The 27,378-nt window shown below is 35.5% G+C and overlaps 1 protein-coding gene across 2 annotated transcripts in view; it reads right to left on the minus strand.

Moving 5' to 3' along the window:
• The window catches only part of NCAM2 (neural cell adhesion molecule 2), a 136,936-nt gene that overhangs the window by 30,210 nt on the left and 79,348 nt on the right, over positions 1-27,378 (minus strand). For both annotated transcript variants that reach the window (XM_063393880.1, XM_063393881.1), the window contains exons 12-14: positions 16,978-17,097; positions 14,872-14,993; positions 7,433-7,613 (exon numbers count right to left, since the gene is read on the minus strand). In XM_063393880.1, the coding sequence (XP_063249950.1) occupies positions 7,433-7,613; positions 14,872-14,993; positions 16,978-17,097 (423 nt within the window). The remainder of the gene's footprint in view (positions 1-7,432; positions 7,614-14,871; positions 14,994-16,977; positions 17,098-27,378) is intronic.

The following is a 27,378-nucleotide window of genomic DNA, read 5'->3' on the forward strand; positions in this document are numbered from 1 at the left end:
ACCTAAACATTTCATCTTTTAATTGGCACTCAGGGTTATTTTAATTAGAAAGAATCATAATGCTAGCAATTACCTGAAACAAATAATGATTAGAGTACCATACTTATAAAGAGTGTCCTTGCACTTCCACATTCAACATCTGTAGTGTTTTTCTTTTTTTCTTCATAGCATTCAAAAAAGTGAGCAAACTAAAATTCGCATGATAAAAGAAAAAATTAAATTTCTTTTGAAGTAGAAATTCTGAGAATACAGAATAGCTCTTTGATTGCTGTTCCTCTGCTATTCAGTGGTAGCAAATGTCTGTGATAGCTCTACATAAGAATTAGATTTTATTAAAAAATAGTGTATATTTTTTTCTCTTAACATCTTTGATGGTGCTAGCCTTTGTGTCTCTCTCTCTGATTCATATCAAGAAAGTTCTATCAATTTCAGAGAGGGATTTCTATCCCTTTTCATGTAATAACTTTAGTCTTTGCAGGGGATGGAGCAAACAGCTGGTTTTAGCCTAGAGCAAGAACATGCCCTATCACTTTCAACAGTGATAATCTCCAGGATTTGATGAGAAATGGCTCTTATCCAGCAAATTCTAGTACTGGTTTGCAAAACAAAACCAAATAGGTTTTGTGAGGGCTGTTATCTTTCTGAAGTATTAGATATTAATTAATCTGATTGGTGTGAGTCCTACCAACTTTTTTCTCAAAGCAGGAGATCTCAAAGATACATTTCATCTCCCTATTCTCTTCAGAAAATAAAATAAAATAACAAAATTATTCTTCCATCTCAGCAATACTGGCTGAGGAATTTATTTTACACTTTTAGCTCAGGATTAGGATCTGATCAAAAGTCAGACAAAAGCCATCATTTTCAAATTCTTATTTTGGAATTACAATATCTTTCAGCCTATGAGAAAATGAGTCAGGTAATTTCACAAGGATAATGCTGCAGCTCTTCCTTGCCTTGGGAATATGAGCAGAGCTCTAAGGAGACTGACATCTCACAGGCTTTCCTTTTTGACTCCTGCATTTTGTTCTTCATTTTAGATTTAGCTAAAACCCTAGCTAGGCAGATCTGTAGAGGCAGACCGAGAAATCATGGAATGCACAAAGTCATACAAAAGAGATTCTAATTATCAGCTAAAAAATCAGATCTATGTAATGGAGATTTTACCTGTGAAAATCTTTTAAACATCTTCTGTGTTTTTTCTTTTTCTTTTGTGGTCTAAATGTACTGCAGCTGCGCAGGTTGGTGAAAGGATCAAGGGTCAGAAAATTTCAACTATTCTTTTCCAAATCATTTTAATTGTTAGAAGCGTGTGAGGGTTTAATATAATATTTTGCCTACTGCACTACAGAGAACTTTACTTCTATTCTCAGATAAGACTTCATTAAGAAATTACAGGAATGTTTTAATTTTGAAGTCTCCATTCTCTGAGAAATTTAGTGAAATTGTCAGCTATATTCAAAAAGTTATCAGAAGCCACAAACTAATGGATTTTTGTACACACACACACACACACACACAAACAAATGGAAAGGCAGTGTTGTCACAAACCATATGTTTAAAAATCAGGCTAATCCTGAAAAATTCTACAGTCTTTTTATGGAGATTTAAACAGACAATTTGTAAGCCACAAGTGATGACATTTGGTCCTTGCTCAAGTACATAGTGGCAGCCTTTCTAGCTTTTTTTATGTAAAGCGAATACAAAAGAAGACTAAAAGTCCCCACAATTCCCCTGATCTAACTTTTAATGATGAAACATAACTTCTTCTAGAATTGAGGATAGGTACCAGGAGCCAAATTGTGGGTCAGTATGGGTTTCAATCCTGTTCAGCATTGTCAACTATTTGGGTGATGGGGCACAGAGCACCCTCAGCAACTTTTCTGATGACACACATCTCAGAGCAGTGGCTGAGGAACCAGATGGTAGTCCTGGCACCCAGAGGGACCTCGGCAGGCCAGAGAGCTGGGCTGACAGGAACATGAGGGAGTTCAACAAGAGGAAGTGCAAATGTCTGCCCCTTGGAAAAAGCAACCTTGGTCACCAGTTCACAGCTAAGGGCCACCCAGCTGGAAAGCAGCTTTGCAGAAAAGGCCCTGGAGGTGCTATTGGGCACCAAGTTTAACAAGAGGCAGCAGTGTGCTCTCGAGGCAGGAAAGGTCAATGGAAATGGCAGCAGAGGCCTTGGCCATGCAAGCCTGCTCTCATGTGAGACGCCGACCTTGAGGCTTGGTTGTAATCACATAAAATCTGATTTCAAACAGATAGGGAATGATTTAAAATCAAGGGAAAATGTTTCAAAGATACAAAAGCCGTTCAGTTTGATGCCCATAGGAACATCAACAAATATTACATTTGTAGTGGAGAACAGAACATGAGTGAGGAAGGTGGCTTTTTGGCTTCTTTTAGTGGATGCATGGTCAGGGCGAGTCAGCCCTTCAGAGAAAGGGGGCTATGCCCTTCAGAGCTAGGGAAACTGTGCACCAGGGCACCCACACAGCCCCTGCACTGAAGGGGTGTGAGAGAGAGGGTGCAGGAAGGGAATATGCTCTTCGATTGCAAGAGGTGACAGGAACAAAAACCTACCCCAGCTACACAGATGGGATCATATAGCATTTATTTCTTTTCCTGAAAGGTCACCTAATTGCTTGACTGAGAGCAGAATTTAAGAAAAATACTTGCCCTAAAGGAAAACTGTGAGAATGAGAGAAACTTGTTTCTGTTTTGCTGTAACTAGTAATTTTGAGTTTCTGGATGAAAAACCTTATCCTAACTTCTATTCCAAAAAAACATTCTCCATATAGCTCAGAAGCTCTAGTAACACATTATAATATATATATACAAAAATGCAAACCCAAATGCATACACATACACTTGAAGCAATGATAAGAGCTACTATTATTTTTCATTCACTTCAAGACCACTGCAGATCACATTGTATTTTTGTGAAATTACTGATAACAATCATGGTTGACATCATGATTATCATCTTTGCAATAGCAAAGTGGTAGTGATGAGAAAAAATACTGTGTATTATCGTCCCTCTTTTGCCTCCCACTATATGATTTAAAGTGTGCATGGAAAAAAAAAAAATAAGATGTTCAAGGGATTAAAAGATTTTCAGGCATGCAAATAAAAAACTACTCTCACAGTTTAAACAACAACAAAAAAAACTGCCTCAAACAAAATAAGAAAAATGAATCTTGTTATCCCCAAATGTTTTTTATACCATTTTCCCACTCTTGAACCAAGTAATTAATTTCTAGTGAAAAAGAAAACAACTGTGATAAAACAAACTTGGAAACATTTTTAATATATTTACTGCCCTTTTAAAGTAACAGCACTGACTGGATAAGAGCCTTTAGAAAATGGCACCTTCATAAATCTGCCAGTAATTCCAGAAAATATATTTAACGCTTGCAGAAAGGATCTTTTTAGCACCTTCCATTCCATCCTCTCTTGAGATTTAATATATACCTGTCCATGTGTTTTTAGGCTGCAAGTGTAAATGGTTCAGAATGACAACAGATTTGGACACTTGTACCAGCTGTGGGGTACAAAGACAGGGTGTCTGTCTTCTCACTGCAGAGAAGGAGTGCAAGTACACATGGGCTGTAGAGTCAGCTCTGGGAGCTGATGGACTTCAGCTGTTCCCAGGGGCCTTTATGGCTGCAGAGGTTAGTGCATGCTCTTCTAATATAGATAAAGAGCTAAAGCACACAGTTCCTTTGAGAATGCAATGGGACTAAAAGCTTAACAGTATAGATAAGCCAGAAGAAAATTTTATAAAAAATTAAAAATTGGCACCAAAAGTTTGATAAATACATCATTCAGAGGCAAACACACTGAGGTTAGAGTTGTACCTGCCTGCAAGTATTGCTGACTGATGTCCCTAGCAAGATTTTGGAACACATAAAATACTGTGTTTAAGACTGCGTCACTCTTTCTCCAAGCATGAGTCTAAAATACATGTTCATAAGTCTAAGTGAAATGTGAAATACAGATATAGATTTGTAACCACAAAAAATAACTCAAAAAGCAGGAAGAAAAATGGTGTATATATAGATATATAGATATAATATTAACTAATATATATACGTGCTTATTTATGTGTAAACATACATGAATAATTTTATACAAGCAGTTTATACAAAGCAAAACGTTTTCAGAAGTTTTGCTGAGCATTTCTCAAAGTCAGTGCAAGTTTCCATTGATAAACTCTTCAAAAAACCAGGAAGCTTTCATTAAAAGGATTACAAATTCTGAGGAACTAATCACAGATGTGAGTGACTCAGTGAATGAATACTGTGTTACAGTCCTAAGAATACACATTAATAAATAAAGTAGATCTACACTTGGAGGCTGCTGAGGCCAACCATGTGATAATTTAAAGGAATGTCTCTCTCATTCACGCACCTCCCTGATGCCAGAGCGCAATTTGCAGCCTCAAGCTCCTTCCCAGACCTAAGACTATTACTGGAAGATCATCATATTGTATTATCATGGAATTTGACTTGCAGCCAGGAGCTGGTACTTGCACACTTCCCTAGGAAGCAGAAGCTGTGGATTCAGTGCCCACAGGAGTTGTATATTCACTTAAGTAGAGTTTTGGCTTTCAGTTCCTGATCCCAGGGATTACTACTTCTGCCTGATGGCTTTTGAAAGCACAAACAATCTCCTTCTAAAAAATTTAGAAGCAGTTTTATTTCTTGTGACAACTCCTATTTCTCTACTAAGCACGCATTGAAGGACAACCAACATATCTTTGCTTATATCTCCCTTCAGTTCTCTAATGTGTTGCATTAGCTTGCACACACTCCACTAGGGTATTATGTTATGTATAGTGAACCAACAAGATACTTAGTAGATCCTAAAAGTCTCTTGGGATAAGTAATATTCATGAGATTGCATACACAGGGTCTACTGATTTATTTCTGTTTAAATTTAGAGCCAGACATAAACACTCAGTTCAGCTGAAGTGCCACAGATTTGTGGAAATACAGATGAAAACCTTCAGGAGTCTTAGAGGCTTTTTCAATAATTACATTAATAATATGAAAGGAAGCCTTGGTTACTGTAGCTACTAAGAGAGCACAAGGACAAAGGATGCAGATTTCATTCAGAACTCTACCCACTTTCATTCTTGTTGCCTATGTCTTTTTCAAAACTCATCTGTAGACACCTAGCTGTTAATACCAAAGCCTCAAACAAATCCTGCATCATCAGAATTGACTGACATCAGAAAGAATATTTCTGCTCAAACTCTGCTCAAAATACACAAAACCAATTATGTTATAATAGATTACACTCCAGTTTTTGCAGCGTTATGTATATACATATATAATATTATATTGTGATTATAATATTATGCCATTTCCAAACAAGATAATCATGCTGACTTATGAATATGAACATTATTGTTCCACTGATTCTAAATGCCTTTAGACATACTTTTAAAAATTGCCTACAGAATGTTCCTATGATGGGAATTTCACACTCTTTTTCAGGCTTTGAAAAAACAGTTGTCAAGGAAACTAATTAGTTCCACAATCATAATTGCAGTAATGATTCATATAAAGAAGACTTGAAGTTAAATAGTGTAACAGACTTCTTACAACTACTTAGAGGTTATGGGAGAGCACTGAAAGGAAAAAGCCCCTAAGCACCTATAAAACTGTTTTTGGAGAGACATGTTCTATCTTCTGAAATTAAATTAACTAAGCTACTTTTTACTTGAATGTCTAGAGACCACCTATGTTTTCATCTACAGAGGAGAATTAAGTTTCTTTGCTACAGCAGCTGTGGCAATAGCATGGAATAGTTTACTTAATTATAAAAGGCTAAAGTTGGAATACATTGCAAAAGAAGTAATATTTTTGTTTCAAATATGCAAAATTGAAAAATGGCTTAGCTCTTCCCTTAGTAAGTTTTTACTTATTTTTCTTCTTATTTATTTTAAAAATAAATATTTTTATTTCCTTGTGACAATGAGATTCCCTACATTTCTTTTTCCCTTTTTCAATCATGGGAAATTTTGTTTCTGAATGATGGCAATCACAAGTCCCTGCCTGTTTAAAAACAAGTACACAGAACCTATTGAGACCCTGAATTTCAATCAAGATGCAAATCAACTTTACTTCAATTCAAGTGCATAAAACAAATACTTGTACTAGAACTGGATCTGAGTCTAGAAATGAATTAAAAATGTGTTTTCTTCTCAATAAATAAAAGGCAAGGATGCTTCCAATATTAAAACAAAAACAAACAAACAAATCCTGCTATGGAATATTCAAAAATGTTCCAGAGATCTTGAGATAACTTTCCTGAAAATATATTTGATGGAAACTCACAATAGGCCAGAAAAAAATAGCCAGTTATTTCAAAATTTTCTGATGGCATGCTAGTCCATGACTCATTCCAGCTCATTGGCACTGTATCAATGTAGCCAGGTGTTCAGATTGAAATACAGGCATTGATATGGTTAACATTTTAATATATTTGCCACTGTATTTGTTTGGTAAGTTTTTTGTTGATTCTATTACAATAACAATTTGAAAAATGGCAGCCAGAAAATACAATGTTAGAGGATTTAGAACCTGATTTTTCAAGTGGTAATGATGATATTAATCTAATTTAGAAATAATTATAAATACGCAGCTCATCATTTTAATTAAAAGTTTGAAATCTCTTCCTCATAGAATTTTCTTTATAATAATTAAAATTACCCACAAAACTTCTGAAAATACCTGATTTTAGGTTTATTGCTAGCTACATATTTTTTCATTGTTGCATCCAAATAAAGCCTTATATTGGGAAGCATTAAAGTTCATACACTCACTCTTAACTAAAATGCAGTTTTTCTTAAATGGAATTTCAAACCTTCCTATTTACACACTTAAAAACATGAACAAAATTTATATTGGTTTCAAATTTTGTAAATCAGCCTCGCAGAATATTGTTTGGTCACGATGTTAGGGTGAATCATTCAGACAGTATCTAAACAAGACTATTTGAAGCCTTAACCTCATTGGACTCTGAAATAAATGACTTTATTACATGTGTGGCTCAATACACATGTAGGGATGGGACTCAAATCAAGATTTCTAGCAAATAACTGGCTTAACCAGCCAATAGACAGTACAAGGCACCTTGAAAAGCAGATGCATCTTAAATATTGTATTTCTTGTTAAGTGCCATCAACAGTGTTGAAGAATCAGTGTTTCCTCTATACTTAGAAATTACTTTATTACTAAGAGAAAAGTAGGAGACAGGGTCTCATTTAAGGGTTCTGAATCAAATTTTTGCTGATAATAAAGTCTGGGGTCTCACGTTTTTCCAGTCTAGGACTTCAGTTACATTATGCTCAGCTATGCACTCTGTACTATGAGTTGGAAATAACTCACAGAGAGAAAACACAATGTAATTAACTTACCTGTAATAATGTTGGGCTTTGGTGGCATGCTGAATTCATACAATGTTGGTTCAGAATAACCCAGTCTGTTGGCAGCTGTAATTTGTACTTCGTAACCCATGGTCCATTGAAGATGCTCTAAGATGATGTGGTCTCTACTACCCTGTACTTTTTTCTCTAGCCACTGGTCTTCCTTATCTTTCTGTAAAGATGAAAATATTTGTTTCAATTCTCCCAAACTCTTGTATTATTTCTCTGAAAAACTCTAATTTTGGAGTTCTAAATACTTAGGATTTTTGTAATTTTGACTACTCCTTATCATATTTCCTCAATGTGGATTTAGAGAATTTTAAGCTTTTTGGTTTCAATTGAGTCTTTGCTCAAATACTGGTTTTTATTTTATAGAACAGCAGGCGTTAGCACTTATGTAATAAAATGCTAAAAATAAATTATGTAAGAAGTTCATTTTATACAAACATTTCAATTACATTTTGATCAATATTCATTCAAAGAAACTTGCCATTAAACCCAGTCTTCAATTGTTCATGAGTCCAGCTGTGCTTATATCATACATTAGTTATTTAATGAAAATATACACTAACTGTAGCAATATAGGAATGTTTTGCAAACTGGGTTGTATGCAAGAATATAAACATCATTGAGAAAGTATGAAGTACTATGTCTATGCCTGTGAGAGGATACATGCAGATCTTTAGGATGATGTTCTAGACAAAAAAGGATTCTAATAATTTCTCATAGTTCAGGCAGGTAGGACACCTACACAAAGGGAACAAATGAGGACTTAGGCTGCAAACTTAACTCTTGCATTTCATAAATCTGGAGCTCTTACCTTTGCAATTGCTACTTTGAGTGCATAATAAATTTAAATATTTTTTAAACAAGTGGAAATTACAAAATTACTAATAGGTAGAAGGATAAAACAATATATAGTGTCAAACAAAAAAGTCATCTTGTTCAAAGGACAACCAATAACAGTCAGTAAGAACACATGCACTCCTACTCTGATGAGACACCAAGGTCTCAATAACAATAACATGGCTAAAATATCTCTGGAGAGACAAATCTTGGTCATCCAACCCATACAGCAAAACAGACTCAATCAGTGGATGTAAACCACATGGTAGAATTGAAAGCCAAACAAACTTATAATACCTGCAAATATAACTTTTTAGCTCCACACTACTCAGCAGCTGATATTTAGGCTCCTTGCTGAAGCATCTTGCTCTTCACTGATACAGGTTTCAGAGAAAATAGCATCTAATTTAGAGAGTTCAGGGACCAATCATGTTCCTTACGAATTATTTTTTTTTGTTCTCAGTCTTCAGAAAATAAAGGACACACTAAATTCCCTTGTGTGCACTGCTGCAATAATTTATTTCTTATCAGCTCTGAGTTTGATGACTTTTCCACACTGACTTCATCTTTTCATAAACCTTCTTGCTTTTTCTGCATTAGCATTGGTATTGTCACATAATAGCTGAGCATGATTAAAATCCAACAAAACCTGTTTTTAGGAATATTTGCAGCCAGGTGAAAGCTCCTACTTGGTGCAGTGATAGACTAATGAAAACCTGCAGAATGGTAGGTCCATTACACATCATGAAAAAAACCTACATATACTGGAGTAAAAACAGTTTGTTCCTCATACAGTGAAAATGATATTATCTGTAAAGGATATTTTCTCATATACTGATGGATACTTTCTATTGCAATCACTTAACCTGACCCTGAGTGAAGCCGCTCACATTGCCACTATATTAAACTTCTTTTACAAAATATATTTTTGCATAACGCTGCTGAAATAGAAGAAGTTAATACTCATTGCAATATGCATATGAAAATACTCCTAGTGATATTAGGAATAGCAGTGTTATGTAACACTGTATTTTAATGACTATTTAAATTGGTGAGATATGATAAGAGTTAGAAAAAATACAGCTAGATTCCAAAGAATACCAACATGAATTAGAAGTTGCCTACATAATCTCAGTACAGTGCACAGATGCCATGTGAGTACAGCAAAGAATTCCAAAGGGTTTCAGAAACACAGAAAGACAAAAAAATATACTGATTTGGAAACTAAAGATTCAGACTAATACAGTTCCTGCAGAAAAAGATGGTACTTTTTCTTCATACAGAGATATATTTTGAAAACAAACTGCAAAAAACTATGTAATGAATAGAATTAGGCTGCACTTCTGCAGGCAGAAGAGCAAGTGAAAAGGCAGGTGTTCTACAATTTGGTCAGGTGAAAAATAATGAATGAGCTGAAATGTAACAGGATACCTGCATATGTTTTGCCAGAGATGTCATAATTTAGTTAAAACTGAAACTAAATGGGTGAACTAAGATAAATGAAATAAAGTCCAAGCTCTGAGTGCAAAGACAGAAAACTTTTTTGGAGAGTGGCAAACACAAGTTAGGAGGAAGAGGAATAAAGTATCTGAAAAGTAAGGTGTGCTCTAAAGACAAACAGATGAAATCTTTTTGATTTCATTCATAAGCAGAATACTGTCTGTTTATGGCTTCTTAAAGAAGAAAAAGGAAAAAACCCAAAACCAAAACAAAACAAACCCACCCCAAAAAACAACAAAAAACACCAACCTAAACCAAAACAAACTTCTCTGTCCTTCACTATAGCTGCTATTTCAGCTATATTGCATTTTCAATACTTTCCCCTAAGCAGAACTCAGTAACGTGTCCACATTTGATTTACTACAAGTGTAGAAATGGAAAAAGAGTGATGAGACCACAAATCATGGGTCTGCCATGTAAATCTTGCATAAATATCCCTGTTCAACATAGGATCCTTTAAACTGTAGCTTTAGGAGCAGAAGAGAGAACCATAGGAGATCATTTTGTGCCTTATTAGGTTGTTCTGTTACTAATGCTTAAAATTTATAGAAAGCTTTACATATGCACAGTGTTCTACAACAAAAGGAATGAAACTTCTAAGTTAAAAACAGTAGTCTAGTTTGGGGTGTGAATAATATAAATGTCTTCAATAATCATTAATATCAAGCAACAAATGCACATTTTCAGAAACCATGATGGAATCTGCAACCTCGGAGATTAAACTATTCCTTTATTTACATTTTATTTTGTTTCATATTATGTAGAAATACTCCTTTACAAAAGGCCACTGATAACCTAGCCAGTGACTGGCAGTTCTGGGCTTTTACTGCCCACTTCCATTACTCTTCAGCCTTATATTAATACAAAACAAAATCAACCACAAAATCTTCACATCATTATTTCTTAAATGTGTATATATTGGCTTTATATAGTTTTGGCTTCACTGTTTTTTCATAATATAAGCATCAGCCAAATTTATTTAAGAAGAGTCTAAGAGCTAGGTGTTTAAGACAGCTATAACCTAACCACCTAAATACCCTGATAAAAACAAAAACAAAACCACCCCCCTGAAACAAACCCACAAAAACAACCAAAAACTAAACAAAGCAGGTAAAACTCCAGTCCACCATGACTTGACTGCTTCTCAAAACTGAGGACACATCTGACAACAGTGGAAGTAAAGCAAATCCACTGTTTGGGCAGGAGTTTACTAGTCTGGAAAATAATATCTTTCTCTTTAATGGTCATTCTACATTGTATCCAAAATCACATTCTCTGGGATCTGGTAAAAAGTGACAAAAAGTGATTAACCCCCTTCAACTCTTCCCTTATTCTCCATCCTCTCTAAATTGTTGAGCTGAAAGCTCAGTTCAAACAGACTTATTATGGCGGTCCCTGTGATGAAAAAATGGATAGGAGACACCACACTGTCTTAAAAGCTGGCAGGAAAAAATATCAAGAAATCCTCACAGAAGAGAATCTGATCATTTAAAGCAGTAACTTCACAAGAATTAATTACAGTAGGTTGGGGATTTCTAGGGCTGGCTAATACAGGTAATAACGTTCAGGGGTAAATACTGAACCAAGCACAAAACAGCTGGTAATATACATGATGTTAAAATGCACAGAAAGCCAGAGGATCTGGCAGGTGGACTGGAACCTAGAGATGCAAAAGCATTTACCTGTTTCTTGGTAGGTATCTAAGAGTGGGAGTAAATGAGAAAGTAGCTCTTTTAAAATATTCCATAATATTTGTTGTAGAACCCACCCTGAGGGAACAAAATTAACATGTCCTACATCAACACAGTCAAAAAAGAGCAAATGGGCTTCAGAGTGAAGCACATAAACTATCAGACTCTTATCTGCCAAAATTCAGAGCATTAATAGTAACCCTGTCACAGGTCAAAAGCAGGTGAACAACATTTAGGCCTGTAAAAACCAGCCACTTTAGTAATTTTTTCTTGCTTCTATCAAAAGGTTCATAATCAGAAAAGAGTGTTATTTTTATTATTCTGTTCTAATTCTGAATATTTACTAAAAGATGCTCTGCCAGGGAAAATCAAAAACAACTCTTCTCCCCTCACCACTCTTTTTTTTTTTTTCCTGGCTTACTGTTAGCATTCTGTGACCTGGCAATATAGAAATGCTAAGACAACCATTCAGAACTTTCTTTCTAAGAATTATGAAATAAGTTTAAGCAGTGTCAACACTTTCCCAAAGCTGCTTTGTAGCCTGCCTTTCTCTTGTCTGTCTGTGCCTGGTCACCTGCCTGCCCTGAGCTGCTCCTTTCTCCTGGCCCTCCTTGTCTCCTCAGCTCTCCCCTCTCAATTTTAATTTATTACTCTGGTAATTGGTAAATGCCCCATCAAATAACAGCCATTTAAAAATTCAGGACACATTTCCATAACTCACATGGATAAAGCTTCACATCTGCTGTGAAACACCAGCACCTCATCATGGGTATCCCAACCAACTCTGGAAGCACCATAAGCAGAGGAGCCAAAGGGATGTTTGAGTTGGCCCCCATGAAAAAATATTAAAGAGTTCCTATGAGAGGTGTGGTTGGCTGGTCATCTCTGGCATCAGACAGGATGCTTCCCTAGAGAATTCCCATCACTGCTCTTTCTAGCTGGTTACTGGGGAACAATTTTCCCTTGATTTACTCTCTCCCTTCCCATTCTTTTCTCAGGTAGCTTTGAAGCCAGTATGCGCCATCAGCCTCAGGTTCCATCAGTGAAGATTTGTCAGGCTGTCTCAACTCCCTTAGTGTAACAGCATGAAAAAAAATTGAGGCTGCTAACCAAAAATTGCACAGTACCTAACACTCAGGAATACAGAAGAAAATGTCAAGCTGCTTATTATCTGATTGTAGTCAGTAATTCCTGCTCATAATATGAAGAAATTAATGCTAGGAAAGGAATATTCAACAGAATGAAATACATGATTTCTAGAAAAAACCTACCAATTGCCCTCAACCAGGCTGTAATACTGCTTTAATATCTTAAAGGCTGTCCTTCCCCCAGTTAAAAAAAAATAAATCTGTATAAAACTTAAACATGGGCAAATTAACATTTTGAAGAAAAAGCCATGGATGTATGGGTTGTTCTGTTTATGCTCTTTAAACATAAGCAAATATGCTCTTTAAACATAAGCAAATACATTGGTCCAGGTGCTGGCAAGAGTAATAGGAATGCTAATTAAACATGATTCTTGGTGAAGATAGAAGAGAAGCAGTCAACAGATAATTATGTACTTTAAATAGCATTCATTCTTTCTGATTAAAACACCAAAAAATTATTCTGCTTCTTTTGTTGTAGAAAGGCTTTTAGTTTAGTCAAATTGCTTTTTCAATTGAAAGCTCAAGGAGTTAAGGATTCAAGGTCCAAGGAAACGCTATCTACTTCAGTAAACTTTCAAGTTTCCAGTTACTGCTTGAACTGCACATTTACCTTCCAACAACACACAGGAAAATCATCTTTTATACTATAATATTCTACCTTAGTCAAAACACGAGATCAAAATCAGATTTCCAAAAATTTTTGGGATGGAACCAAAAGAATTTAGCTTATTTAAATCATAAAAACAGATTAAATTCCATATGTGGCATGAATGTATGATATCTGAACAGTTTGTTTTGTACTTAGTGGCATTATAATCTAACTAGGAAGTTCAGTCCTGCAAAACTCTATTTTTATCTTGTATTGCTTATTTTACTACTCTTGTCTTATTTGCAATTGCTTTTCTTTTATGTCAACTGCATCCACTGAATAGGAAGTCATTTAAGAAAGTCAACTCAGATTTCAGGATCAGTGATAGCAAAATAAATTCTGGTCATTCCCTCAGACTGCTCTAAAAAGTGCTACCAAATTTTTCTCAATTAATTTGGATCTACTAATCTTCTTTGGTTATATTTAGCATAGGAGAATAAATTTACATACCAGGTTTAGCACTTGGTTAGTCCCTAGACTATAATCAAAAAGTTACATTATCGCAGACATAGGAAATGTGACAAAAACCTATTTCAAGTTAAGGAACAATCTTTTCCTTTTGGTAGCATTACAACAGTTGATTTCTCAAAAATTGCTTCTTTCTGTGAATACAGTCCTCACTACCTTCCATTTAACGTGCCTAGATATCCAAAGTTACATTCCCAATTTTCTAGACTCCTAATGGACATGAAATTCTGCTGTAACACTCTGGTAAAATGGGTCTACAAAGATAAAAGTACTATACAAGGAAATTATTAAAAATGCACACTTTGGAATTAAACATGCCACTTTTGCCAGCTCTGCAGCTACTTCTTCAATCCAGTAACTTCTAAACATAGTACATCAGCAAATGTATTTTTGCTACATTATTAATAGTGATAAAAAAACCTCACAACTTTTTTTTTAATAGATTAAATACTGCAGAAAAGCCTGTTTTCTAAACTTGCCAGCTTTGATGAGGGAACAACAAAACAGAGCTGCCTAGATGGCAGAATGCCAAAAAGCTCTACCCAATGGCTGCCTAAGAACAGACATGTGCCCTGAAACTCATTAAATTCCCTGAAACTCAACAGTGTGCCAATTATTTGGCTTTTGTAAGACGAGACTTGGAATTCAGGCAGATAGAAGATATGAAACATGATCAGCTAAATAAAGTCATTTACAATTAATATGGAGCACTGCAATATAGCTTTCTATCAATACAGATGCATTTATAAAAGATTAAAAATTTGCTGTTCAAACAACCTTGAAGTGTATAATTTTAACATTTGCTAATTTCCTGTGTTTTTAAAAGCTGAACACAAATGTCCCACTTTAACTATGCAACCAAAAAAGAACATAGTTTTCTTGATAAGATGAATTTTCAGTATATCTTTAGGAATAGCTGTGTGCTTTTTGTTTTGTTTTTCTGTTTTCATTTTTTAATCTGGCATCTGCAACTGAGTTACAAAAAACCCCATACTATATCTTTTTAAAGTTATTTTCTGGAATGCAAACCACTTTGGTAAATTTCAAATAATATCAACAAATTTCTCTGCATTAAAAGCAGATATTAACAAGTATAATTCACTTATTTTAATTAACTGAAATACTTACACTTCTGTATTTGACAATATATTCCAGAATGGGGGCACCTCCATCATCTTGTTTAGTTATGCTAAGTTTAAAACTCTTGCCACTCTCTGGTTGTCCATGAATTGAAGGGGGGCTTGGCTCCCCTAAATCAGGAAACAAACAGTACACAATAATAATAATAAATCAGAAGTGAGATAACTGTTAAATTATCACTAGGAACTTGTCCATAATAATATGAATCAAAATCTTAAAATCAGTAAGATCATTCCAGGCACTACAAAACAGCCTCTATAAGAATGTTATGAAATACTGTGCTTGAAATATATTCTAATGTCGATTCCTCATACAAGGAAAAAAAAATATGTGAAGTGTGAAAGAATTATTCATTTCTTTGAGACTTTCTGACTTCCAACACTTTTAAATGAAATTTCCTTCCAAAATCATTTAGTCATCAATTCAACAAGGCTGCTAACCTGCTACTCACATCGAAGTTTAAAAGACACTGTCTTACAGGTAAGCATCTATAACTTAAGCATAATCTCTAATCCTATGTGAGACTTCTAAACTGCAATACAGTGGTTAAATTTAAAGTAAATGTACTCTCCAATAAATGTACCAAGTCAAATTAGATAAAAAGTTATCTAAGAATAACTTCTTCTTAGAGGAGTCAATAGCAAGAGTAAATGTAAAGAATAATATTTTCAAAACTATAACCAAATGTATTATTTATGAGAAGATAAAGTCTTAAACCTGTACTCAAAATATTAACAGTCAGTTTAAGACCATCTCCTAGTCAAAAATTCACAGATTATCTTTTCTATATGCAATACCTATTACATTTTTTAAAAAGAGATCATAAATTAACATATACTGAAGTGTCTTATCTTCAAAATATCTGTAAATGTGCCTTTATCCAGAGAGATAAAGAGTTCCATTAGAAATAATTGTATTATTTGTATTATCCTTACTTATTAAAGTAAGGATAATTTGTATTATCCTTACTTATTAAAGTAAGGATAAACTTACTTAGATCACAACATAGAACTTATCTAGCTTTCTATCAGATAACATATATATATATGTACAAGGCCTTTCAGTTTCTGTCATTCTTCCAACAAAGTGATAATAGGAGTGATAGGAAATTATTTTATCTGTCCTGGAATATATATAGAGTATCTATATGCTTCAATGAAAAATAAATTTGAAAGCTCTCAAGTTACTGTTTTGGGACAGAAGAAATGCATAATACAATAAAATATAACACAATGTAATATAATATAAAACAATAATAAACATAATGCAATCTGATCTAATATCACAGAAATATTTTGTATTCTTTTTAGTTGCATTACTTTTATTGTTCATTCCCTTAGGGCCAGTATTAGCTACACTGAGTAATGCCCTATTCAGGAAACAGTTCAGTTGCAACAGATTTATGACAGACTGGTCTGGCAGTAGCTGCTGATGTATTTCAACATGTCTGTTTGATTACTATAGACTGCCATCTGGTAGTTCCTTTGCTTTTTCTTCTCTCTGTGTTTAAATTTATTTACTGTTGTTTCTTGTTAAAGATAATTTGAGAAAAATATTTTTCATTTGCCCTTAATATTTTAATCTTAATCTCTGGCCTATAGTTACTACAAATACAGAATTGCTTTCAAATAATTTCTCATGTGCATATAGTCACAGTTAAAACAATTTATTTTCATAATTTCTTCCACAGCTTATGATTTCTGTTTGAAGCTTGATAATTGCAGAATAGTAGCAACATACTTTGGTGAAGAAATGTCTCCAGAAATTACCAATTCACTTATCTGAGATGTTGATAAGTGTTAATGAGAAAAATTCCTTATTCTAGTATCTCTCATGGTTTGTGCTCCATTATATCAAATAAAGACTTTTCTGAATCTCAAAAATGTAAGATAATGGGATAAATTCTCCAATTTAAGTTCACTCATACTTGAAAGGGTGAAATAACAAAACATGATTTCTGAGAAACAGTGTAATGATGTACCCCAGGCAGTCGATTATAAACCTGAAACAGTGAATCATAATTCAAATATAGAAATACAATAATAATAACAACAATAATAATAATTTTCATTTAACAGCACAAGTATTACTCACGGACAGGTAAGGTCTGAAAGATCTCAATTTTGCTATACTCTCCTTGCCCTTTTCCATTTACAGCAGCTACTTTGATTTCATATGTTGTGTTTGGTTCCAAATTGCTCAGAACAACCATAGCTAAAGGAAAGAAAGAAAAAAAAAAAGGAATACAATTTGATGAAGTAATAAATTTATAAAAAGAAAAGTAAGACAATTTCATAATTTGTTTTCTTCACTTGTAAATTAATGAGTCTCATATTCTGACAATACATTGGTTTCGAACTTAGCTTTTTTGTTGAGTGTTAATAGTCCCTTTTTTCATCTGCATAAAATCAGTGTTGTGACTGAGCAAGTTTTGCTTCTGAAGGAACAGTGAAGTCAGTGTTAGAGGAGCCATAGGCAACAATTAAGGACCTTGATGAGGGTCAATATTTAATGTTCAACTGTGAGCACAGTGTATTGGGTCTGCACAGCCAGGTTTTGGTAGCGAGGCTGCTGCAGGGTCGGCTTCTGTGAGAAGGTGCCAAGAGCTTCTCTCATGTCTGACAGAGCCAATCCCAGCTGGCTCCAGGATGGACCCACTGCTGGCCCAGTCTGAGCCCATCAGTGACAGCAGCCTGCTGTGACAACATATTTAAGGAGGAAAAAAGTTATTGTGCAGATGTATTTGTGGCCAGAGAAGAGCAGGAAGAGGCTGTGAGAGGAACAGCCCTGCAGATGCCCAGGTCAGTGCAGAAGGAGGGGCAGGGGGTGCTCTAGGAGCCAGAGCTGAGATTCCCCTGCAGCCCATGGTGCAGCCCATGGAGACGCAGCAGTGCCCCTGCAGATATGAGAGACCATGGGGATGCAGGGATCCATCTGCAGCCCATGGAAGAGGCACACCCCAGAGCACATGGATGCTGAGAGGGATTTGACCCTGTGTGAAGCCCGTGCTGGAACAGAGTCCTGGGAGGGGACCTGCAGATCCATTCCAGGAACCCTTGCATGTGCAATATTCCTGGTGGGAATTGTGACTCTGTGGGGGAACCACACTGAAGCAGCCTGTCCTCAAAGAACTGATCCTGGTGAAGAGAGATGCACACTGGAGAAGAGAGATCCACGCTGAACAAGTTCTTGGAGAACTGTTGCACATGGGATGGACTCACTTTGGTGTAGTTCATGGAGAACTGTCTCCCATGGGAGGGACCTCCTGCTGGAGCAGGGGAAGGACTCCAGTCCTTGAGCAGCAGCAGGAACAACATGTGATGAACTCCTTTTATGACCAGGTGACCTGGTGGATGCAGGAAAGGCTGTGGATATTGTCTTATTGGACTTCAACAAGGCCTTTGACCCTGTCTCCCCCAGCACATTCCTGGAAAAGCTGGCAGCCCACGGCTGGGACAGGAGCACTCTGTGCCGGGTCAGGAACTGGCTGCATGGCCGGGCCCAGAGAGTGATGGTGAATGGTGCTGGCAGCCAGGAACCACTGGTGTCCCTCAGGGGTCTGTGCTGGGGCCAGCTCTGTTCAATATTTTTATTAGTGACATGGATGAGGAGACTGAGCCTTTCATTAGTAAATTTGCAGATGACACTAAGCTGGGAGAGTGTGTTGATCTATTGGAAGGGAGGAGGGCTCTGCAGAGAGACTTAGATTGGTTGGATGGATGGACAGAATCCAATGGGATGAAGTTTAATAAGTCCAAGTGCCGAGTCCTGCATTTTGGCCACAATGACCCCGTGTAACATTACAGGCTGGGGACGGTGTGGCTGGACATTGCCCAGGCAGAAAAGGACTTGGGGGTGCTGGTGACAGCAGCTGACATGAGCCAGCAGAGTGTCCTGGTGGCCAAGAAGGCCAAGGGCATCCTGGATCAGGAATGGTGTGTCCAGCAGGAGCAGGGAGGTCATTCTGCCCCTGTACATGGCACTGGTGAGGCCACACCTCGAGTGCTGTGTCCAGCTCCGGCCCCTCAGTTCAGGAAGGACATTGAGTGCTGTGTCCAGCTGTGTCCCCTCAGTTCAGGAAGGACATTGAGTGCTGTGTCCAGCTGTGTCCCCTCAGTTTAGGAAGGACATTGAGTGCTGTGTCCAGCTGTGTCCCCTCAGTTCAGGAAGGACATTGAGTGCTGTGTCCAGCTGTGTCCCCTCAGTTCAGGAAGGACATTGAGTGCTGTGTCCAGCTCTGCCCCTCAGTTTAGGAAGGACATTGAGACTCTTGAGCATGCCAAGAGGAGGCAACGAGGCTGGTGAGCGGCTTGGAACACAAACTCTGTGAGGAATGGCTGAGGGAGCTGGGGTTGTTTAGGCTGGAGAAAAGGAGACTCAGAGGTGACCTTATCGCTCTCTACAATCTCCTGAAAGGTGGCTGTGGTCAGGTGGGGGTCGGTCTCTTTCTCCGGGCAGCCACTGACAGAACGAGAGGACACAGTCTTAAGGTGCACCAAGGGAAATATAGGTTGGATATTAGGAAAAAGTTTTTTACAGAAAGAGTGATAAAGTAGTGGAATCGTCTGCCCGGGGAGGGGGTGGAGTCACCATCTCTGGATGTGTTTAAAAAAAGACTGGGTGTGCACTTGGTGCCATGGTCTAGTTGAGGTGTTTGGGCTGTGTTGGACTTTATGATCTTGAAGGTCTCTTCCAACTTAGTGATTCTGTGATTCTGTGTTTCTGTGACCATTCTCTATCTCCCCGTGGGGGAGGAGGTAAAGCTGGGAAGGAAGGAGAAGTGGTGGAAAGGTGTTTTTAAGAGTTTTTTTAGTTCTCATTATCCTGCTCTGATTTTGGCTGATAATATATTCAGTAATTTCCCCAAGCTGAGTGTATTTTACCAAAGATGATAATTGATGCATGAATTATCCCTGTCCTTTTCTCAATCATGAGCCATTTTTAACATGTTCTCCTCCCTGTCCAATTTTGCAGGTGAGTGATAGAGCGGCTGTGGGATCCAGCCAGGGTCAACCCATCACACATAGGAGACATGAGTCTGGCAAAAAAATTATGGAATTTTTCCATCCTCCTTGCTGGCAACTGGCACATAATGCCAGTTGGTGGTGGTGGTGGTTCCAGCCACCTTCATGCAGTTCATAACTTGCCATTTTCCCTTCATGGACAGCAGTATCAACTGTCCTTGATCTACACTACAAAAGACAGCTACATGATGGTGACTTTCTGGTGTTCTGGTCTGCCAGCTCAAGAATGTGTTCAAGATCTAAAATGAAAGGTGCCTAAAGCAAGACATCTCAGTTATCTACTGAGGACCTGGAAGAGAATTAGGCAGGTTTGTATGTATTTCAGAGAAGGTGTATGGAAACACATAAAATAAATGTAATAATAATAGTTAAATTATAACAACAACAACATACTTAGGAAGCAAAAGGGTGGGAATTTGGGACATGATTTCAGAAATCAAGACTGAACTCCTGACAGTGATCATTCACACAATCTAGCTCTATGATTCTACCTAAAGATGCCATCTGAAGCAGGAAACAGGGGTAAAGCTTGTCAAAAAGCTCTAAGAATACAACTGTAAATCTAGAAGTTAAATTCAGGAAAGTAATGTGGGACTCTGGAAACCTTTATGGAAATACATGATAAATAGTATCATAATACTGTATTTACCAAAAAGCAATACTGAGTATGCAGTTGGAAATGTGAATCCATGCAGAGTTCTTGGAACATTACCCTGCCTTTAGAAGAAAGATTCCTTTTATTTTCTCTCCAGCAATTGCCTGCTTGCTGTTTGCCAGCTCTGTGATGAACCCTCCATATGTCAGATTCATGCTGGGGAATGGATGGAAATTAGGTGGACTTGACTAGGGGCACAACAGCATTTGTCTTGCCCAGGAAAGCAGGGGCTGTAAAGTTTTTCAAGTGGCTGTGGAAATGTAATATCTTAAAAAAGAGCCAGTAGTATCAGTCCCCAGCAAGCCTAATTTTCTCATTATAAAGGAGTATTTTTTTAGTTACTTTAGGCCTTCTTTTGAAGTTATATATATTCAATGAAAGCATAATTATTTCTGTCCATACTCTTTGTTATTCTTTTAAGTCCAGATTTATTAGAATTTATATTTCTTTAGTTTCTACAGCAGTCTGACAGAGTTCCCATTAAATGTGAAGCTACAGGGATTTAATGGATTTGGAAAAACAGTAACTTCTACATTTCACACTCTATTATAGGCATTTTGCATGAATTTGCCATTGAAAAATAACTATTTTCTTGTAAATAGAGCAGTAGAATTGTATGTCTTCCAGCATGTTTTAGCTTTATCATTTTATGAGATTTAAAAATATTGAATTCTAAAGTATAATCATGTCATGAAAAAATAATGTATCATCATGAGAATAAGAATAGAATTAGGAGATATAACACTGAGTTCTGTTAAGATGAAATTTAAAACTTAACTAAGCAGTAGTAGTATTTGACTTGCCTTTCAGCCATGATTACTTTCCAAGGATGAATAGCTGCACTGAAAAGAAACCTTAAGGCATACCAAATATTAGTGCTGTTGTAAATGTTTTTAAAATTTAAACAACATAAAAACACAACTATGAGTCCACATTTAAGAAATGCAAATGAAACCTAAGGATCTGATTTTGTAAACACTCCTGGGACCTATAGAAATTAATAAAATTACTTATATATGCAGAATGTAAAGAATCAGTGTATACTTCAGAATCCTCTGCACAGCACTATGTATTTAGATACAATGACTTTTGCAACTACATTTGTGGAATTAACCCAGATATATCTGTTAGTGTAATATGTCCTCAAAATCTGGACCCACTCAGTATCAGTGATGTACATGTAGGAAAAATTAACTATGGCCTTCTGAAAAACAAAGAAAAGAGTCTTTCTGGATAAGAAGACATACTTCAGTTGTAAAAGAATACTTGGAGTAATTAAGATTAAGAAGTTGTCTCATGGAATATAAAAAATGTGTGGGACTGAAGAGTAATCTAAGAGAAATGAAAGTTTCACTGCTTGCTGTTGAGAAGTGTTGAGATTGGAAGAAAATCCTTCATAAACTAGTTAAGTTTTTTTACAATATATGTATCTGTATCTGTTATTTAAGTATAAAATCATCTTTCCATATACAAATAGGTTTTTCTCACAGGAAAATAGCCCTGGCCACAATGGATATTTTGATTTCTTTCACATTCAGTGCAGAAATGTGAAAAGAACCAGTCCACTGCATACCATATGTGTACATTATGTTATTGGCATATTTATTGATGGCCATCAAGTTCGAGATATACTGAAAGTGAAATCCCTTTTTTTCAGAGTATCATTTGAGATTTTCCAGTTTCTTCTAGCTGTTTTATCAGTAGATATTGTCTTTCTAATCACAGTATCTGTGAGCTTTAGCTATATAATTCAATTTTGTAGATTGATTTTCCTGGGATTACTTACATAGTGACTGGTTAGATTGAGAAGTAGATTTGGAAGGAATACTCCAAAGAAGGAAAAGCAGAACAGTCCCTAGTGAACTCTCAAAATTAAATAAATTATCTCATTTAAGTTAGTTAATTAATTAACATGATGCACAACAGCTCAGAGCTTAGTGTTATCCATTTATAAGTGAGGCTTTAAGTCTCAAAGTACCCTTGGAGAACATAATGGCACAAGAAGTTACCAGGTATATTTGCTTGGTTTAATATGCTATGTTAAGGCTTTAGTACAAAATTATTAATATTTTTGACAAGGTATGCCATGAATATTGTTGCTTGTTTGGCTGGGCCTATTAAATTTTGTCAACCAGAAATTAAAAAGAAACACAGCAAAAGAATTTAACCTTAATGAATAAAAAATTAAGTTTAACCTATTATGTAATAATAGGTTAATCCTAAAGTTTAAGCAACAGTGAGTATAAAGTTCTTATTTTTATTCTACAGCTTCTTGTAATTTGCAAGCAAATCTAAGAAATTAAAACACAGCAATATATTAGATAGAAGAAAATGCAGAACTTCATAATATTTAAAATATAGCTTGCAAGCATTTCATCTAGAAAAGTTCCTTTTATTGTCACAGAATTTTAACTGCTGTCAAAATGAACCATGGGGAAGCAACATCTAACAAGATTTGCTGTGAAATAAATTTTACCATAAACCCAAGTCAGTAAAACAGACAAACAAAAAATTCCCCAGCTGCTTCTCTGGTCTGGGGTAGGTTGTTTATGTTACTTTATTAGAGCAGAATGAGAGGAAAAATGTCTGGCATGTTAAATTGTCTTTTCACTGAAGTAATCTGCCTCAGAAACCTTCTAAGAATTGTGATATATTACATAAGCCATCACCATGGAAAAGAAGGTTAGAGGAACCAGCAGTACAGTTCCTCTACATTAATCCCAAAGTGGGTCTTATATGAGGTTAATTAACAGAAATAACACAGTGTTACACTGATCTCATTGGAGAGGTATCTGCTGCATAGAACAATGTTATTGCAGTTCCAAATTCAGTCCCTTGAGAACTTCAGATCTAACAGAAGAAGGATATAAATTTATTTTGAAATAAAGTAGCTCAGACATATTGTTGCTGAAATAACATCTTCACTCCTATATATCTGAGACTGTTGTGGCAGAGTGAAATTTCTGTCAAAGAAGTATTACAAATAGAGGATGGTTTGATTTTTTTTCTTACTTCTCTCCCTTTACTCTGAATCTATATTACTACAGAGGATGAATGCAGCCTGACTACTGTGCATGTTAATAAGTGGAGTGTTTTGATTTAATGGCGCTTTGCTGCACCTATTACTCACGAGTTTACTACTCTCAAGGAAAAACTGAGTCCCCTGGAAATACCTGAATCTCTTCAGAGGAAAAAAAATGAATAGCATTTTTATGAAGCTTAAACAGGTTTCTCTTTGAGACGATGATTCATGTTCTTTTTAAGGGCAGGAGAAAAAATCATGGGAAGGCAACTTTAGGTAGTAAAGTGAAAATGTTCTGTATAAATGTCTGAGACTCTTGTAGATTTTACAGAATATGAGGAACTTTGCCCAAAATCTGTCTTTCTGGGATGAGCAACAACTGTTTTGTTTATTCTGTGTGTTTGCACAGTAGGAAGAAGAGTATAAAACCTCTTTTTTCTAGCTGAAACTCACAGTTAGCTCACAGAAATATTGACAGAATGAAGTTGGAAATTGCCATGGGGGAGAAATTCAGGGGAAAAAATAAAAAGAGGATTTTGCTACACAATAGACAAAACTTTAATTCATATGCAGAAACAACCAGGCTGTCTCAGTTCCATCTGTCTGCCTTGCCCAAATAACAATTAATTTCATAAATACTCATTCAAGCATCTGGCTATAAATGTCAGAATTCAGCTAACACAAATAAATTAACTGTAATAATGAAAATATTTCAAGTTGTACATTCTATGAAAAAAAAAAGATAGAAAATCATACTATCAATGAAATCATTGGCATAAATTGAGACAATATCTAACTTTAAGTAATTCCCTAGAACACCAGAAACAAATGCAATCATTTTAATTATCAGAGAAAATGGTTCTGTTTCCAGAATTTCCATCATTCTTTGCACTATAATGCATACTTACTACATTATTTTGGAATAAAAGTATTAGTGGTTTATTTAACTGTGAATACAAATAATTACCCATGAATAAAGATTTACAGTGTAGTAGATCAGGTATAATTAATATAATCTAATGTTCACTAACATGAGTAATTTCTTTACAAAACACTTTTCAGTAGCTGACATAAAAATGCATTTGGCAAAAATGGCTTTAATATTTTTTATTAACATTAATATATAACACATTAAACCACAATTTCCATTTTAAGCTCTTTTCTTCCATGTATTTAATTTTTAATTTTATTGGGCTGGATTTTGAGCTATCACAATATAAACTGAACCAAAAGTAGCATCCCTATTCAGGGATTTTCTTTGATACCTATTTCTATTGAAATAAATCTAGTCAGAAAAGATTAAGTAATCTGTGGGAAAATTATTGTAACAAAATGCACAGTAATATAAATTAATGAAAATAAAGCAAGCAGGAATGTAAACTAAAGCGCCTAGAAAAGAGCAAATTTGTGGACTGACAAAATAATTTATAATATATTGAATCAGCGTGAATCCAGAAGATGGGGCCCTTCATTTAACAAACTTCGTGTGTAACAATGAATGGACTTTCTTTAGAAGTTCATTTATTTAAAAAACACCTTAGTTCAACTTGTATTTAATCAAAGTAACAGCAGAGCACACAGAGAAAAAAAGAAAACATTCCTGAAACTAAAGCAATCTATTGAGAAAGATCATTGTTTCAGTAAACCTTCCACAACTTTATTCAGAACAGAAACACACTTGCAGGAACTCCCTATAAAATAAATCACCTATGCAAAGTTAAAGAAAAAAACGAAAAAGAAAAAAAAAAAGAACAAAAGCATGGTTTTTTTAGGTTGTAGGTTTACAAAAAAAAAAAATTTGTACTCCAAATAATAAAATAGACCATATTATCTTGATACTTTCTTCAAACTTTTCTATTATACAATTTTACAATAAAAGATTTCATAAACAAATCCTGCCACTAGTACTTATTAGCATCCTATCAGTAACCATGTGCAACCAGGATCTAGCTTTGATAGATTTTGTTTCCCATCATCACTACAATGAAGTTTATATTTCAAATACACACTCTTTAATATCCCTTTCTCCAAGCTTTTACTTATATAATTCCTTGACTAGCTTTATGATGACGAAGCCAGCTGCTTAATACCAAATCTTTAAAAATGCAGTCAACTTCCATAAAAGACACTTGTAGATATTAAAGGAAATGGAAGTCAAAGAATAGGAAAAGAAAAAGAGAGAAGGGAATGAAAAAAGGAAAAGGAGAGGAGAAAGAAAGAACGGACTACTAAAAACTTCGTAAGTACCACTAAATATAAAGTTCAGGATAGAGAGTTCCTGAAACAGTTGATATTCCCTTTTTCATTTTCAAAGAATGAAAGAATTCTTTACAACATGCAATAAGTAAAAATGGATATACATACTCAGCTTTAAAATCACACAATTCAAATACATTTCAAAAACAAATGCTTTGAATTACCTAACTTTTAAAGTGTCAGATCTCGTCCCAGTACTCATTAGCCCTTAATTTTATTTACTTAATAAGTGTTTTGGATCAAGCTTTTAAGAAATACTTCTATTTTTTTTTTTTTTTGTGTGTGTGCACAGTGTTTTGTAGTGTTGCAACTTATTGGACAGTAATTTAAACAACATTCAGTGATGACTAACAGTTTCTCATCACAGCATTTAGCATTTAGGAGCATTAATTTAGTTAATACAAATTCTGGATCTCATGGAGACTGGTGAACTTTGGCGCAGTCCTTAAAAGAAGTGATCACACTTTTTTTTTTTTTTTTTTAATGTTCAGACCAGGTATTAGAAATATCAATTCATGAGGTACTGAAAAAGGTTATACAAAGACAAGGGGGTGAGTAACCTCCACCCCTGGGACTTGAGACTGAGTTAGACAAAACCACACCCTGACCTGATCTAGGACTGCCAGTTGTCTTGATTCAAGCAGGAGGTTGGACCAGATGAAAACCAGATATTCCTTCCAACCAAATCTTCTGATTCTATAAATTAAAGGGGAATACTGTCTTGGTTCTTGGAACTCCATTTTGCCCTCTGCTATAAAACTACTGTACAATTCTTAACGCAAAGATTTTGCTTGGAGGAGCAGCCAGACACTTGAAAAGGACTATACTAAAAAGTTTAATGAAACAATAAATGAATACAGTGAAATCAAGGGGGATTTGGACTTCTACCAGATATTGCCCCCATGATGTGAAAAGAAAGTATTGCTCAAAATGCTTTCTAACATATGACTAATGTTCTCAGCAGGGTTCATTGTTAAATATTTATGTCACTATAATTGCTGCAATTTTAGTAGTACAAATTATACTGCTAGATATAAAACCTGATTAGGTTTAACATTTTCATTAATCAAATTTACTTTCTGCAGACATTAGTTTTAAAATTATCCTGTAAGAAAAAAATTGAGGACGTTGAATACACTGAACTTACATTGGCAATATGAACACAGAAAGCAGATTTAAGACATGTAAGCAATAATATATTGAGTGAACACAAAATACTACAAAATGTAGTAAGGGAATAACTGTTGTAATCTCGATGCAGAAGGGCAATCAATGCCCTTATTAATATAGTTTACACTGTCATTTTTCCTACTGTTTTTTTCTCTTTTTGAATACCCTTCAAGGCTGAAAAAATGGTTGCTATGAGACAACCCAGAAAATAAAGCAAGATCATTTATCAGGAGACTACGAATACATGTTCATTGTTAGCTTGTAGGCAATGCTAGTATGTTTTATAGTAAAGTTTGGAATCTAACCTGGATTAATGAAGAATGAAGTATACTTTGAGGAGGGAGGCAGGAGTTAGTTATGAATGTATA

This window comes from Prinia subflava, chromosome 3, assembly GCF_021018805.1.
Source record: "Prinia subflava isolate CZ2003 ecotype Zambia chromosome 3, Cam_Psub_1.2, whole genome shotgun sequence".
Classification (NCBI taxonomy): Eukaryota; Metazoa; Chordata; class Aves; order Passeriformes; family Cisticolidae; genus Prinia; species Prinia subflava.